This window comes from Marmota monax, unplaced genomic scaffold (genome assembly GCF_021218885.2).
Source record: "Marmota monax isolate L192 unplaced genomic scaffold, Marmota_monax_Labrador192_F-V1.1 WCK01_AAM20220418_F8-fsc00155, whole genome shotgun sequence".
NCBI classification, from domain to species: Eukaryota; Metazoa; Chordata; class Mammalia; order Rodentia; family Sciuridae; genus Marmota; species Marmota monax.
The window spans coordinates 2,668,416-2,683,472 of NW_026694554.1; the positions used below are offsets into that span (position 1 = coordinate 2,668,416).

General features: G+C 46.3%; 1 protein-coding gene across 2 annotated transcripts in view; it reads left to right on the forward strand.

Moving 5' to 3' along the window:
• The first annotated feature begins 7 nt into the window (after positions 1–7).
• Positions 8–15,057, forward strand: part of Lonrf3 (LON peptidase N-terminal domain and ring finger 3) — a 38,107-nt gene continuing 23,057 nt past the window's right edge. Inside the window, exons 1-6 of one of the 2 annotated variants that reach the window (XM_058571671.1) lie at positions 8–824; positions 3,559–3,677; positions 7,184–7,306; positions 11,456–11,599; positions 13,621–13,885; positions 14,640–14,730. In XM_058571671.1, the coding sequence (XP_058427654.1) occupies positions 8–824; positions 3,559–3,677; positions 7,184–7,306; positions 11,456–11,599; positions 13,621–13,885; positions 14,640–14,730 (1,559 nt within the window). The remainder of the gene's footprint in view (positions 825–3,558; positions 3,678–7,183; positions 7,307–11,455; positions 11,600–13,620; positions 13,886–14,639; positions 14,731–15,057) is intronic. The other variant, XM_046420912.2, reaches the window with a different exon arrangement.

Below are 15,057 nucleotides of genomic sequence, written 5' to 3' on the forward strand. Positions count from 1 at the left end.
TCTCCGTATGGATTCATTTCAGAGTGAACAGATGTTGAGCTTGCCCGCCGAGCTGGGCAGCAGCAACTTACAGCAGTCGGAGCCGGTGGATCGGGCAGCATCAGCTGCCGGAGTAGACACCGGTCCCCACCCGGAGGAGGCTACAGAGAGTCCGGAACCTCTACCGACGCGGGAGCCAGAGCAAGAGCAGACTCCGAGGAACTCGACGCTCCAGGAGTGCAAAGTCCTGCTCACACAGGCGGACGCCTTGGCGTCAGGTGGGCGCCTCCGGGAAGCTCTCGAGGTGTACAGACAGCTCTCCGAGCGGCAGCTGCTGGTGGCCGAGCAGCTGGAGCAGCTGGCGCGCTGCCTGGCCAAAAGCATCCCGCAAGATGAGGCACTGGTGCCGGCGCCCTCGGCGAGTAGCGCGACAAGCTGCACTGTGGCGGCGGAAGAGGCAGGGGCGGCAGCGGCCACCGAGGTGTGGGACGGCTTTAAGTGCCGGAAGTGTCATGGATTTCTGTCAGACCCCGTGTCCTTGTCGTGCGGCCACACCTTTTGTAAACTGTGTCTGGAACGTGGGCGGGCAGCCGATCGCCGCTGTGCGCTGTGCGGGGTCAAGCTTTCCACGTTGATGATGGCCTCTGGACGGGCGCGTGGGGCCCGGAGGGCTGGACAGCAGGCGCCGTCGCCGTTACGGGTCAACGTGGTGCTCAGCGGCCTCCTGGGCAAGTTGTTTCCGGGCCCTGCACGGGCATCGAAACTCCGGCACGAGGGCAACCGGCTGTACCGTGAGCGCCAGGTGGAGGCGGCGTTGCTGAAGTACAATGAGGCAGTTAGGCTGGGTGAGTCCACCACGCCACTGGGGCCCCGGCGAGGGCGAGGGCTTGGTCACGACGTGAGGGGGCGGGAGAATGAGCCCAGCAGGGAGATGGGGGAAGGACCAGGGCAGAGGAGCGTGCCGGGGACAATGGGATGGACTGCTGCCTGTGTGCAGGATGGAGATTTCTGGGACTTTTAAAAATTCTTTTAGCTTTCTTTAGCTGTGCCTCTGTCTGTTGCTTTTTTGTCTCTTTCCGTGTCTTCTGTATGCTTTTGTGTTTCTGCGTCTCTGTTTCTGTCTGTGTCACCCTGTTCTTTTTTCCTCCGTCTCTTTGAATCTTTGTCATTCGGTTTCTGTCTTGCTCAATGTCACCATCTCTATTTCTCTCTCGCCTTCTCCCTCTCCCTTTGCACGCCTGAGCTCTTTCTTACACCTGCCCGCACCTTCCCTGCTAGGAGGGGAACTTCGCACCCTTCCCACACTCGCGCCAGGTCCTCCCCGCTCTTGTCAGCCAGAGAAGTCAGGTCGGCGCCTGCGTCTGCGGCTCCCGCCTCTGGGAGTTGTCCCTTCCGGGGCCGCGGCTCCCTGTGGGGTGGGTCCGGCCTGGAATTAGGTCAGGAGAGCACTGGTTGCATAAGGGCCGCTAGCGGCCCGGGCCGGGCAGCCCCTCCTCCGCGCGGGCGGGCGGGATTGTGTAACAGCTGAGGTAACCGAAGTGGGCCACGCTCGCCTCGGAAACCATCCCGCGAGCGTGTGCGGGGGGAGGGGGAGCGCTCGCGCCCCGCTGCCCTGTGACTCATTGTCACCGCTTCCTATCACACGATCCTTGGCTGAAATAGACGCGCACCCCCCCCACACCCCCCACAGCCGCTGTAGCCGCCAGCCAGCAGCCTGCACCGGCACCTCGAACCCCTTTAACCAAACCAGCCCAGAGGGCGACGGGACCAGGCTACTGCTTGGTGACCCCAGGGAAACGGGCTGGCTGTGAAGAGGCACGCCTCTGTCCCGTTTTCCCGAGCTGCCTGGGGTTAGGTGGGCTTTGCAGCTTCAAGGGCAACGTGGCAGTCCCACACCTTGAGCTGGACTAGGGCACCCGAATTCCTTCGGGGACATGCTTTGCTCCAGTGATTCTGATTCCACCAGTCTGGACCCAGGAAGTGACCGCTGAGCTGCTGGCCCGTATTGCCTATTTTGGGCAGGCTGCCAGCCGCTCTGCCGGCGGGGCGCGGTGTCTGGCGAAGCAAGTCGGGGAGGAGGCAGGGTACACAGGGCTCTGGGATCCGAGGATGCCCTGGGCAGGACTCTGATGGGTGGAGGAGGGAGTGGGCTGGAGTCTCCACATGTTGAATCTCCACTAAAGCATGCAACAGGTAATTCAGGCACGGAAAGGAACAAGGGCTGAACATGCAAAAGCTGGTGGTCCAGGGAAAAGGAGATCCCCGCCCCCAACATCACAAGCAAGTTTGTGTCCAGGCAAGGCAAATTGTGAGTCGCCACTAGGCTGTCGTGTGCTGCACAACAGGAGGGACAGAAAAGACTGAACTCTTTGCTGATGTAATAAGGGCATGTAATTGGGCACCCAAGCATACTTCTGGGAAAATCCATAAAGTCTGTTGCCGGTAGCAGAAGCTGGAGTCCAGAGCTTGGGGAAGAATTGGGCAACGTGAATGAAACAGGTGGAGGTGACTTAAGTACAGATCTGGGAGGGAGGTTCCATTCCTTTCAGCCTTTCCCTAAGGGGCCAGAAGGAAAGCCCCTTCCAGCTCTCTGGCTCCACTGTTGCTGCTACCACTTTCCCTTGGAGGGTCTTCCCTATACCTTTGCTAATTTCCTCAGAGCAGTCTGGGGAAAAAAAATCAATATCCTCTTCACCCTTCTGAGAGGAAGCTACAGAGGTTAGCTTTGTTTTGGAGATGGCCAGTGTCTTATTATTCTAAATACTGAACTTGTCTACAGAAAAAGGAATCTGATCCCACCCCAGCTTTGAAGTTTTGAAGTGTAGTCAGTTAGCCATGATTCTGTCCAACTGAGTGCATGATCTTGAGTGAAGCCTTCCCCTCTGGCCTTGATTTCCCACATCTGAAGAATGGGTCAGTTGAGCCAGATGATCTCTAAAAGCCTGTTCAGCCCTGGCATCTAGTGATTCAAAGCATTGGTAAGACACAGCTTCACCTTATTTCCAGAAGCCTTGCCTAGGTTCATTCACATTTGACATCTGTTATGGGAGGAAGAGGTCTTATAAACACATTTCCATTTTCCTGGAAACTTCATATATGCTGGGCTTTGAAGTTAGAGATGCTGCTAATGTCAGTCATCCCACCTAGAAGACCAACAGGGACTTGTCTTGCTGAAGGTCAGGACAGGAGTCACATCTGGCCACATCCCCCTTTTCTCTCTGGCTTGATCCCTTGGTGATGATACCTCACTCAGAAGCAAGGCTGTCAGGCACTCACTGTGTGTAGCCATGAAACAGGATTTCCTCTAGGTCAATGCAACATAAACATCACAAAACCTCTAAAGAACACCTTGAGAGAGGGGGGCAAATTGCTTCTTTGAAGTTGGGGAAGCTCTGACACAGTGGCCAGCAATGTGTTGAAAGCAGGAAGATAATAGGACTGAAAATAGAGCTTAACCCTTTTGATCCCCAGTAGAAACATTCTAGATAACTTGTCATTTGTTCAAGATCCACCCTCTTACAAGACTTATGTTTGTGCTGGAGGCTCTTAATGAGGGCTTTTTTTCTCTCATTTTGGCAGCTCCAAATGATCATTTGCTCTACAGCAACCGTTCTCAAATTTATTTCACCTTGGAGTCTCATGAGGATGCACTGCATGATGCAGAAATAGCATGTAAGCTTCGCCCAATGGGTTTTAAGGTGAGTATGGGACTGGGAGGATAAAAAAGGGTTGAATTGGGGCTGGGGCTCAGCGGTAGCACACTTGCCTGGCATGTGTGAGGCACTGGGTTCGATTCTCAGCACCACATATAAATAAATAAATAAAAATAAAGATCTATCAACAAGTTTTTAAAAAAGGGTTGAATTGTATATAGGAATTGTGAGGAAGGGCTGCCTCCCTGGGGGTAGTAATACTAAAAGCTCAAGCAGAAGAGGGAGAAAGCTTCCCAAAGGAGCTGGGGGTGAGGGCGCATCCCTTGGCAAAGGGTGATTCAAGTCTCCAAGGGAACTGGATTCTTCCCTCATTCTGTCTTCAATTGGTGACCTGCAGAGCAGTCTGAGCTTTGAGACTTTCCACAATATGGAATCGGGAGCCAGACTACCTGGGTTTATGTCTCAGCTCTGTTAATTTTACTACCTGTGTGTCTTTGGGCAAATTACTTAACTTCTCTGTGCCTCATCTCTCCATCTATAAAACACATATATTCAAACACCTACTAAATAAGGCTGTTGTGGGGATTATGTGCGCTTATATAGAGAAGATACTTAGAAGAATGTCTGGCGTGTAGCATTATATAAATTTTCTATCACCCCCCACCACTATCATCATCTTCCTCATTTTCTAGGGACAGTAGAAAGAGGTGAGAGAAGTATTGCTGAAGTGGCCCTCCTGAACTTCTACTGATAGGCTTCTCAGCAGCTTAGTTTTCTTTGAAGAGATACACTCACACATTGGTTGTGCCATTTTGAATCTTTAATATAGTAGGTCAACTTGCATCCCCAAGCTTCCCCCACATGGGAGGGGTGGGAAGAAAGACAGGCTAGGCATCTCTCAGGATGTCAGGATACAAAGTGTCACTTTCTATATCTCTGCCTGACCTCAGACCAACCTCTACATGTCAATATTTTGTTTAGAAGATTATATTTGAGCTTAGGCTCTACCACTGCAAGCTAAGTGACCATGGGGAAGTGGCTTCACTCTCTGAATGTCCTTATTTGTAGAAACAGAGCTATTGTTATCTGCCCGGATTGCCTCATTGCATAATGATCAAAGGTGACCATGGTCAAGAGAACATTCTGCAAGCTAGAAAGCTTTCTGTGTTTTGGTGTAATGCTCTTTCTGAACAACTCCAGGATCGGGAAACCAGTTTATCCGAGTCTGGGGCCATGATGCCTTATCTAAACCTCATGGGACAAGATGTGTCTAGAATCCAGAATGTTTCTGATTGTGGAAAGGTCAGGCATTAGGTAATATCCTCAATGAGCTCTGGACAAAGTCCCAATCACACTAATTAAACATACTATCTCTTCAGCAAATTGCATGAGAGTTCAAACTTAAGTAAGACAAATACTTTAAAGCACTTTACATCTATTCAAGTCAAGTTTTGTCACCTAATGAATTTTTGGTGTCAAGCTTATGAAAGTGTTGGATTATCAGAATGGCTTTTGGATCTAGAAACATTGTGGACCTGTATACTCTGCTGTTACTATCAGGATGAATCTCAGGTTCATATCATGAATGGGTCAATATGTTCTCTTTCCCCAAGGAATATATTTACAGTTACAAGTCAGCAGTTTAAATGAAAGAAGGCTTGGGGGGGGGGGTTCAGTCCTCCTAGTGGTAGAAGTCAGGGAGCTGCCTGAGGATAAGAGGACTTTTCTTAACAACTTTTCCCACTCTCACCCTAAGCCTAGGACCTAGGGTTAAGGGCCTTGATAATCATGGTGGGAAGCAGGATCAAGAAGCACATTTTGGCTAGGCATGGTGGCACACACCTATAGTCCCAGTGACTTGAGGCTGAGACAAGAGGACTGCAAGCTCAAGACCAGCCTCAACAACTTAGTGAGACCCTGTCTCAATATAAAATATAAAAAGAGCTGGGGATGTGGCTCATGGTTAAGTGCCCCTGGTACCAAAAAAAAAAAAAAAAAAAAAAAAAAATTCTGTGGTGGGGAGGGAGAAGCACATTTTTGATGAAATGGGAAAAGTGATTTCCCTAATGAAGGAATCATTGATGCAAATATTAAGCAGTAGATGCATTTTCCTATAGTTATGGGGTAAGGGGGAGGGTAATGATGAGAGAACTCTATATAGTCCTGAGGGTTGAAAGAACTGAGGCATATAATTCAAAACTAGCTCACAACCGGATTTGCTTATTTCCCACCATTTCTATGTAAAATGCTCCAGGGGAGGGAGCTCACCTAGCAGCTCTATTCCCCCCATCCAGCCAGGCCCAGTAGTATTCAATGCACCCTGCAGGTGGTACAGCTCACAGTGGGATAAATTGGCTGCCCAGAGTAGGTAGAGTATATGAGTTGCTGCTTGGTCAATTAGTGCGTTTCCAGAGGCCTCTCTAATTCCCTAACACCTATCACTCTAGCTGCCCTGCAGTGTCATACACACCTTTCTTTAGAGGGTCCCTGGTAAGCACAGTGGGGAGGAGCAACAGGAGAAGACATAAGCTTCCCAAATAAGCCATGGTTAGGCTTCCAGAAGGAAGTGGGGGGATGGGGAGATGGGGAGACATTCCAAGATATTTGGAGTAGGGGCCACTGCTGAAGAAGGTAGCTTCCAGCCAGCTCCTGTAGCTATGTGGAAGCATGTTAGAAGACAAGCTAGGAGACCATTTTATTCACTATCCCAAGGCACAAAGAAAAGGCAGCTCTCTCCCCTCCTCTTTTCTTCTTCCTCCCTCTTCCCCAGATTGTTCCTCTACTTTCTTTAGAGAGTCTCTCCCAGAGTACTTGGGCTTGGACCTTGAGAAGCCCTAAGACTTCTTTATATTTTTAAAAGAAGTTGTGAGGAAGTAGAAACCAGGAGAGTTCCATGAGTAAAAACATTGGTTAGGCCTCTGGAGAGGGGAGCAGTCCATTTTGTGGGGAAAAGCATTCTGGGAAACCAGAGACCACAGTTTTAGTTCCAGTGTTGCCACTCGTGAACTTTGAGGTCTTGAAAAGGTCATGATCCTTCTCTTGGACCTCTTCTGAAAAATGATCAGCAAGTCTAGGAGCTCACTCAAGCCACTACTATCAACTAAGTTTCTGCTTGACAGATTAGTTCAAAGGAAGGCTTGTCAGAAAGGGCCCCGAAAGCTAGGCTAATATGTGGTCAAATGGGGTTCTGGCTATGTCTGGTTTTACTTTCCACAGTGGTGAGACAGAGAGCAGGTAATGTGGCATACCAGTTAAGAATATAGTCAGTTCCAGGTTCAAACCCCAATTCCACAATTTACTGAATATGTTACTATGGGCAAGTCAGTTTTCTGGGATTCAGTTTTGTCTTCTTTAAAATGGGGTTCAGAAAAGTTGCCCTGGTTATATGGTTAAAAAAAAAAGTCCTTTTGAAACTTAACACAATAGTGACTGCTCAGTAAGTACTCAGTGACTGATCTGAATAGTAGTAACAATCTGCTATGGGGTATTGAATGCTAATGTGTACCTACCTATATCAATAGGATGGTAATGAATGCTATGTATTCTTCCAGGCACACTTCAGAAAAGCGCAAGCCTTAGCCACCTTAGGCAAGGTGGAGGAAGCACTGAGAGAATTTCTCTACTGTGTATCACTAGATGGAAAGAACAAGAGAGCAAGAGCTGAAGCCCAAAGGGTGAGTTGGAAGTTGGAAGGATATCAGATCCAGATGTCCAGTCAACCCCCACTACTCTGTGTCCTCTAGGGCGGGGAATGAGGGTTCTGCCCTCTCTGCCTCCAGGGGTGACAAGGATGTGGTTCTTTGGGTTTATTGGACAGGAAGGAGACACGAGTGTCAATTGATTGTCAGAAATACTGTTTCCTTGTGTGTATGGTCAGATTGTGCAGTTCCTGCATTTTCATTGGAGTCTTCGAGAAATGTTTCTTTAACTAAGGGTCTGGATTGTTAGTGGGATCTAAAACCAAACATGTTAACCTGGCATGGGAGGCTAACTGAGGATGTTCTGGCTGTTGAAGAGTGATGTGAGGTGTGGGGCTGCCTGCAGCTGTGGTATTTTTCTGTGGTTGAATGTGGTTTCACCAGCCATGCAGGAAAGCCAGCTCCTGGGAAGGAGAATTGCAACTGTTATCTTCTTTGTTAGAAATTAAACAAATCATCTCACAAACACAAGTCAAAGACCATTATAATATGATCCATATGATCCAAATAGCCATTCCAATTCTTGGGTCCTAGGAGAATGTGGTTGCTATAAAAATTTATATGAAGCAGGGGTGGTGGCACAGGCCTGTAAGCTCAGCAACTCAGAAGGCTGAGGCAAGAAGATCACAAGTTCAAAGCCAGCCTCAGCAACTTAGTGAGGCCCTGAGCAAGTTTGTGAGTCCCTGTCCCAAAAAAAAAAATGGCTGGGAATGTGGCCCAGTGATGAAGTCTCCCTGGGTTCATTCCCTGGTTACCCCCTCCCCAATAATTATATGAAATACTGAAAGCATGATTGAAGGGTCAAACATCCTCAGTTCATATAGTTTGCTGTTTAATGTTCTGCAACTTACTCTTCTGATGTCTGTCTAACTGGCCTGGAGGTTTGACATTAACAGTGGCCATCCCTGTTCTCTGGTGCCCTGCCCACTACTTACCACAAGGCCACAAGCACTTCTATCCCTGTGTAGTTTGGGAGAGCGGTGGATGAAGAAAGTGAGCAAAAGATAAGTCTGGTGTCTCAAGTCTCCAGAAAGAAAGTTTTAGCAAAAAAATGTTAAACTTGGCAGAAGTTGGGTTCTGGATTTTCTGCCACTAAAGGAGAAATTCCTGTTTGGGTTGTTTCTTTGACCTGGTTTGGGTATATGCACAAGGTTTATCTTGAGAGGAGCATGGGTCAGGACAAATTGCTCCAAGTTGTGGAACCTTCCTCAAATATTAATTGTAGTCCACAATGTGAGTTCTAACATTTCTTGAGCATTTGCTATACATCATGCAATGCTAGGTGCCTTATCTAGAAGATTTAATTGAATCTCCACAGTTTTCCTATGAAGGTAGGCACTGTTGTTTATCCTCCTATGGTGAGACAGATTTGAAAGCTGAGACTTGGTTTCTTTCCTGAGGTCACCCAGCTAGTGACTGGTGGGGAAATATTCAGAAGCAACTTGGTCTGCTTCCAAGCCTACCCTCTTAGCAACTTCAACATTTTGCCATACTGGGAGGACATGTCCATGTCCAGAGTCTTAGCACTTACATGTGGGGCTGGGCCTAGAGTAGCAATAGAACTCTTCATTTCTGGGATAGACAAAGGCAGTTAGAAGAGGCTTTGACTTTAGGGACAGAGTATGCAAAGGTAAAAGAGGCAGGTGTTGGACTCAAAAGGAATAGTTCTTTTTTGTTTGTTTGTTTTTGTCTCTGCTTGTCCAACTGGGTGTTGGCAGGAGGGGTTCTAGAATTGTCAGTTGAACTGACCTCTCTCTCCAGTTAGGTTTCATGGACCAACTGTCATTTTGACACCTGCTTAATGGGATGAGAGGAAAGGCATTGAGAAAAGCTCTAGAAACCCAAAGAGGCTTTAATCTATAGCAAGGAATTTAGTCTTATGCTTGTTAATATGAATGCCAGAAAATAAAAGTGAGCATATGCCTGAGAGAGTGCTATATAGTTCTGAAGGTAGTGTGAGAATTTAGAGGTGAATGTCCACTGAATGTGATGAGGCTATGGCAGCCATTTACAAACATGGGAGAGGCATCAGCTGTGCTTATTCATTGAATTGTCTCAGTTTCAAGGCTAAACATTTGACAAAAATGGGTCTTCTTCATTTGACATTAGAAAGCTGCCTGAGAATTCGTAGTTCTGCATTTCTTTTTAGTATTTGTTTTTAGCTCAGATTCTTAATTTCTTTCCTTCTTGACCCCCTTCCTAAAGTTAAAACTGAGTGGAATTGACTTTCACTTGTGGAATTATTATATTATTCTCACTGAGAGTTGACCACAACTTTTGTTTTCCAAAGCCAATGAGAAGGCCTAGAGAGATATATTAGGTAGTAAAGTGAAGGGAACTGCCACTGTTATTTCTTTTCTTGTTTCCTTTGATCTCTTCCCTTGGCTTCCTTTCCCTCTTGCTACCCTCTGCCCTTTCATCCTTGTGCCTTGGGATGCTGTGTGGCTTATACTGAAGAACATCATGTTCTTTTGGAAGAATTCCAGGGAGACTGCCTCAAAAGTAGGTTGGTCTTGTTGGGCCACTCAGTAGGGTTTCCGAGAGCAACATTGGCTCCTATGGAGGAGAGGCCTCTGAAAGCTAACATTTATAGCACTGGGTACTGCGAGAACCTCTATCTCTCTCCATTGCCAACTTACACCAGGAGAGTGGATTTTCCAGAGGTGGAAGGAAACATAGGGATCTGTCTGAGGACTTTGGGCCTGCATGCTAGGCTTCTCCTTGGGCACTGGTATGGATAGGTACCTTAATTCAATTCCATCTAGTGTGATGAGCATTTAGTGGACATCTGTTCTGTGCCCTCCAGAAGCCGATCTTCCCCCCCGCCTGCCCGCCACGAGGAAAAAAACAGACTTATATCTGTGATACAATTCCAGGACAACATAAGATGATAGAGTTTAACATATTATATCATGGTGTAGGAGAGAGCATTAAAGGACAGGAGAGGGACTGGAGAGATCAGAGATGGGAGTAGTGAGGGGTGGCAGCATTTGACCTGAGCTTTGAAGATTGAGCATGATATGGCTTCATGGTACATGCTAGTCTCTGAGGGAACCGTTTCAGGAAGAAACTGCTGGGGACCAGCAAGAGAATAAATTGGACTTTGGTGTTCTTCAAATTCATTTATCTATTAATACCCTATGGAGCCTAAATAAGGGTGTGGGATGTTCTCTAATAGGTCTCCAAACACTCCAGGGGCAGCGAGATGTTAAACATCTGAGTATGTTTTAGAAGGCCAGTGACCTGTGCTCCTTGTGTTACATATAATATAATATGTATGTATGAACCATATATATATATGAATGTGGATGGTCAATGGTGCAGTTTTCATGTGAATAAACATCTTTGGTTTCCAGTCCTTTCTGGTTCTTCTCACTCTACACTCCCAGTGTATCCAATTGCAATGAAAACCATCAATAGACTGGAACCTGCCTGCCCTGTGTACTTGAACTTAAGATGACATTTTCTGGAAAGTGAAGGCCAGAATGAAGGAGTAGCTAGAAGAAGAAGAAGGAGGAGGAAATTTGGGTTCTGCTTTTCTAACATTTCACTGCTCAGTCCCTCAGCTCTGAAGCAATTAAAGACCCAGGGGTGATAGGGAGGGGAAGAGGAAGCAAGATGGGTAGAAAGAGAAAAGAGCAAGGAACCTAGGAGACAGTTGTAGATTTCTACCCATGGAGGTTTTATAGATGTGACTCCAGGTTCTCCAACTGAGATTTCTCCCAACTTCACCTGTCTTTCTCTTTCTTCCCAGATGTTTTTTTTTTAAATCACTCTGTAGATATTTCTGCAGAATAATAGCATCAGAGGAGTGGCTCTTAATCTTGGCTAAGTAACAGAGGCATCTGCAGTGCCTTCTCAAAATTTGGGTTCCTGGGCCACACTTCAGACCTGGGGGTGACAGGAGTGAGAACTAGGAACCTGACTTTTTCATAAGCTCCTCAGTTGATTCTGATGCACAATGAAGTGAGGACTCCTGTCCTTGTGTGTCTAGATACGGGTCCAGGGCTTCCTCCCGGGAGTTTTGCCCTGAAAGTTGTGTCCCCTGTCCGTCCCTACTCCTTTCCCCTTCACCTGAGCACCTATAGAGACTTAAGTAGTGAAGTCTTCTGTTTTATGTCACAGCTTCTCTTTAGTTTCTTTTCACCATCATTTCCGGGGGATTCTCATGAACATTCTCCCGATATCCTGAAGCTGTTGGCACCTCACCCTAGATTAAAGGAACAAGTAGAGTCAATGGCTACTGAAGGCACCAGAAATATTCTACAGGTAAAACTCAATTCGCCCAGCTCGCTCATGGTACTTCATTTGGCTGTTTTGTGGGCAAACATGGGGAGTGAGCCCTACCTCTCCTATTTCAGTTCCTGACAAAGAAGAAATGGAGTCAGTAGTGGCTGTGTTCTTATTAAGAATTTTTCTTCTTAAAGATACAGCTATGAATTTCAGTCATGGTCCCAAAGTTTGTTTACTTATCACATTTATTTTTTCAGTTCTTGGTCAGATCCAGCCAAGAGAGAGATTTGATACAATTACAAAGGGATTGGCCCACTTCCCTTGGAACCATACAATCGGGGTGGGCATATTAGCTGCAACTTTGGGGCAGAGTCTGGGAAGAGGGCTTCACTGCCCCTCCTTTGCATGCTTTTTGTTTGTTCAAACTGCTGGCCTTTGAGTACCAGCTGAGATCCTTGTGAAGGACAACTCCATTTGATTCCCAAATGAAGGTAATTCCATATTTTCCTATATTATAACTTAACGTATTAGTAGACTTCGAATACATATTTGTAGCAGAGAAGAACAAAGAGATTGGGGAAGACTATTGAGTTGAAGATCTTGGGAGGAAGATAGGCATTTGTGCCTTCCTTTGAAAATAAGGGAACAAAACACAGAAAGATGGGCTTCAGGCACTAGCTTTCCTAAAAGAGGATAATTGAGCAGTGCTGGAGTTCAGACATCCAGACTCAAAGGCAGACTTTAGTACTGAATACCTGGGAACTTTGGGGATCAGTTTCCCCTCCATTTGTGTCCAGTATTCTTCACCTGTATTTCAACCCTGGTTACTCACATTTTCCCATTCTGCCCCTGCTCTAGAAAAGGAATAAAATGCAAGTGTGCCTGACTTTTTTTAAATATAAAAGCAGAGCTTAGAGTATCTCCTGAAATCAGAGAGCCCCCACGGGTCATTATTACATGATTGGGAATGCTAATACTGAGCCCAAGTAGAGGTACTTGTACTTGTAGCTCAATCTGAAATGAAGAGAAATAGCATCCCTAGCTTTCCAACATGAGCTGATTGAAGAACAGGGATTGGATTTCCACCCAGACTTTACTGTGCAAGGCAGGATACTCCTATGTGGACAATGCCTTGGGATCATGGAAAGTCAAGGTTGTAGAATTGCTATCATGCTGGAAAATCTTAAACTCCCCAGGTTAGAGATTAAGGAAGCCTACATCCTTTTCCTCCTCATTTCATTTTCTCTCAACTATGTGCTCCCCTTTTCATGTGTCTACCAATTTTTTCGTAGGGGTTGGAGGGGAATAAGAAAATGGGCATTTTGACTTGTGGTCTATGGATTTAGATCTCCAGGTAAATCTGCATAAACATGCTGTCATAAGATGTATTTCTAGATCCATTTTCAGATATACCTCTCCTGAACTAAAAATAATTTTGAAAGATCGGGTTGATTATTTTGCTAAATGATTTGTCTCTTTCAGACTTTTCACCCAAAACCTAATAAAAGGAATAGGGTATTCCGTGTTCATTTGATCAGTATAACATAGAGCTCAAGAGCTTTGAACATGGCATGAACAGACCTGGGCCAAAGCCTTATCAAAAGTCCTTTTGGAGCTGGGTTTGGGGGGTTGCTTGGAATGGCAGTGAGGGTGAGAGGAAGTACTGAGTGACAGGATATACTCTTACTTTATGCCTTGGTTTCCTGAAGTGGTTACTAAGGAAAGATTTGGATAGGATAAGGAAGTGGGACTTCCCTGGTATTCCCCTCCCTTCGATACTATCCAGGGAACCACTTCTCCTACATGCCTTTCCTCTTGCAGTAAGGAAGTTCCTAACTCCACCCCAGCTGGGCATGCCTTTGTCACAGATGCTGTATGGATAGGAAATGGGGAAAGCCTATGACTCTCCCTCCCTCAGTTGAGCTATGTGTCCATTAAGTGATCAGGTATGAGGATCAGGGTTTATAAAGCTTTCTCTTTGTCCTCTTTGGGTAAAAATACCAGATGACATTATTGGTCCTAAAAAGATTCTGATATTTGACTCTTACTTCATCTAGGGAAATCTAGAGCTCCCACATTGTTCTAGTCAAGAGGAAGCAGTAGCCAGGGGAGATGCCAGCAGTTTGATGACTACAGCTCAAGTTAAGGTGAATAGTCAGCAAGACAACATGAAAGACAAAGAAGAAAAGGAGGATAAGTGGAATGCTGCCTCTCCAGATGCTGCCTCTGTCAAGACTGGCAAATGCCAGGAAAAGAAAAGGAAACATTGCCAAATTGAACCCCAAGAAGACGCAGAGGTGCCTAATAAAGTCTCAAAACAAGGTACTGACTCTACTCGGGAAGAAAATAGATTGGAGGAGATGATTGGGCTCACTGATACATGCAAGTTAACATCCATTTTGGGGGTTCCCTGGGCTCTGGGTAGGTGGCCCAACTCTGATATTTACCAGCTGTATGAACTCAGGGCTTGTTGTGAGGTTTCTGTGAGATCACACGTGGGGGCTAGTACACTCTTAAGTGCTCAATTATAGTTATGGAAATTCAAGGCATAAAGTCAAGGAAAGTATCAAGCAGTGACATCCCAGGCCCTTGACCATAGCCATTCCTTCTAGGTCAACCTCTCCCCACGCCCATCCCTGTTCCAAGAATGTAGGATGGAAGAAGTATGAGCAGGCCTTACCAAATTGTGTTCCCCCAGATAGCATCTGAGAAGCAGCAGCTACAGCTTGATATCTTTTCATAAGATGTTGGCAGTGCCAAGATATTCAGCCCCAGCTTTGAAGGCCTGACTCAGCCCATAGAGTTGCTGCTGCTGCTGCAGTTGAGTTAGGTTCTCACTGTGTTTGAATGACATCTCCAGGGCTGCTGGATAGTCTCTGACTTGCACTTCTCTTTTTATGGGGGCTGCTGTCAACCTCTGAGCACCTGTTTTCAGGCATCCCATTTGCAATGGCCTGAGCCATCAGGGAGGTGGTGAGAATGGCAAATATAAAAATGATTTTTTTTTTGGTCTCAAAATTACTGTTTGTGAAATCAAATTTGGTCTAGTTCTGACTTACTGCTTTCTACGTCATAGATCCTCCCACTGATCAGGGGGCCAAGCCTGATCTCAGTATTCCACTTGTATCTTTTGACGCATCTGACCTTGAATGCTCCCTGTGTATGAGGTAGGTGATGTTTACTATCACTTATTGCCTGATTGTTCCTCCTCTGTGATGTCTGTACCTTTCTGCTAGTGATCTACTGCTTGGTTGGTTAGCACATAAAGAAATTGTTATAATGAAATAGAAATCACAGCATTGTCATATGGGCCAGCTTGTGTCCCCTATTTACAGATTGCTTTCCCTGCATCCTTAACTCCTGATTTGGAAATATCTGAAGAGTGGAAAGGGAATAGCCTACTCAGAGGTCACAAACTGATGACCTGCACATTGAATATACCTTTGGTTTGTCTCTCATGGGGATTGTTTTTGTTAAATGTGAATGTCTTGAGA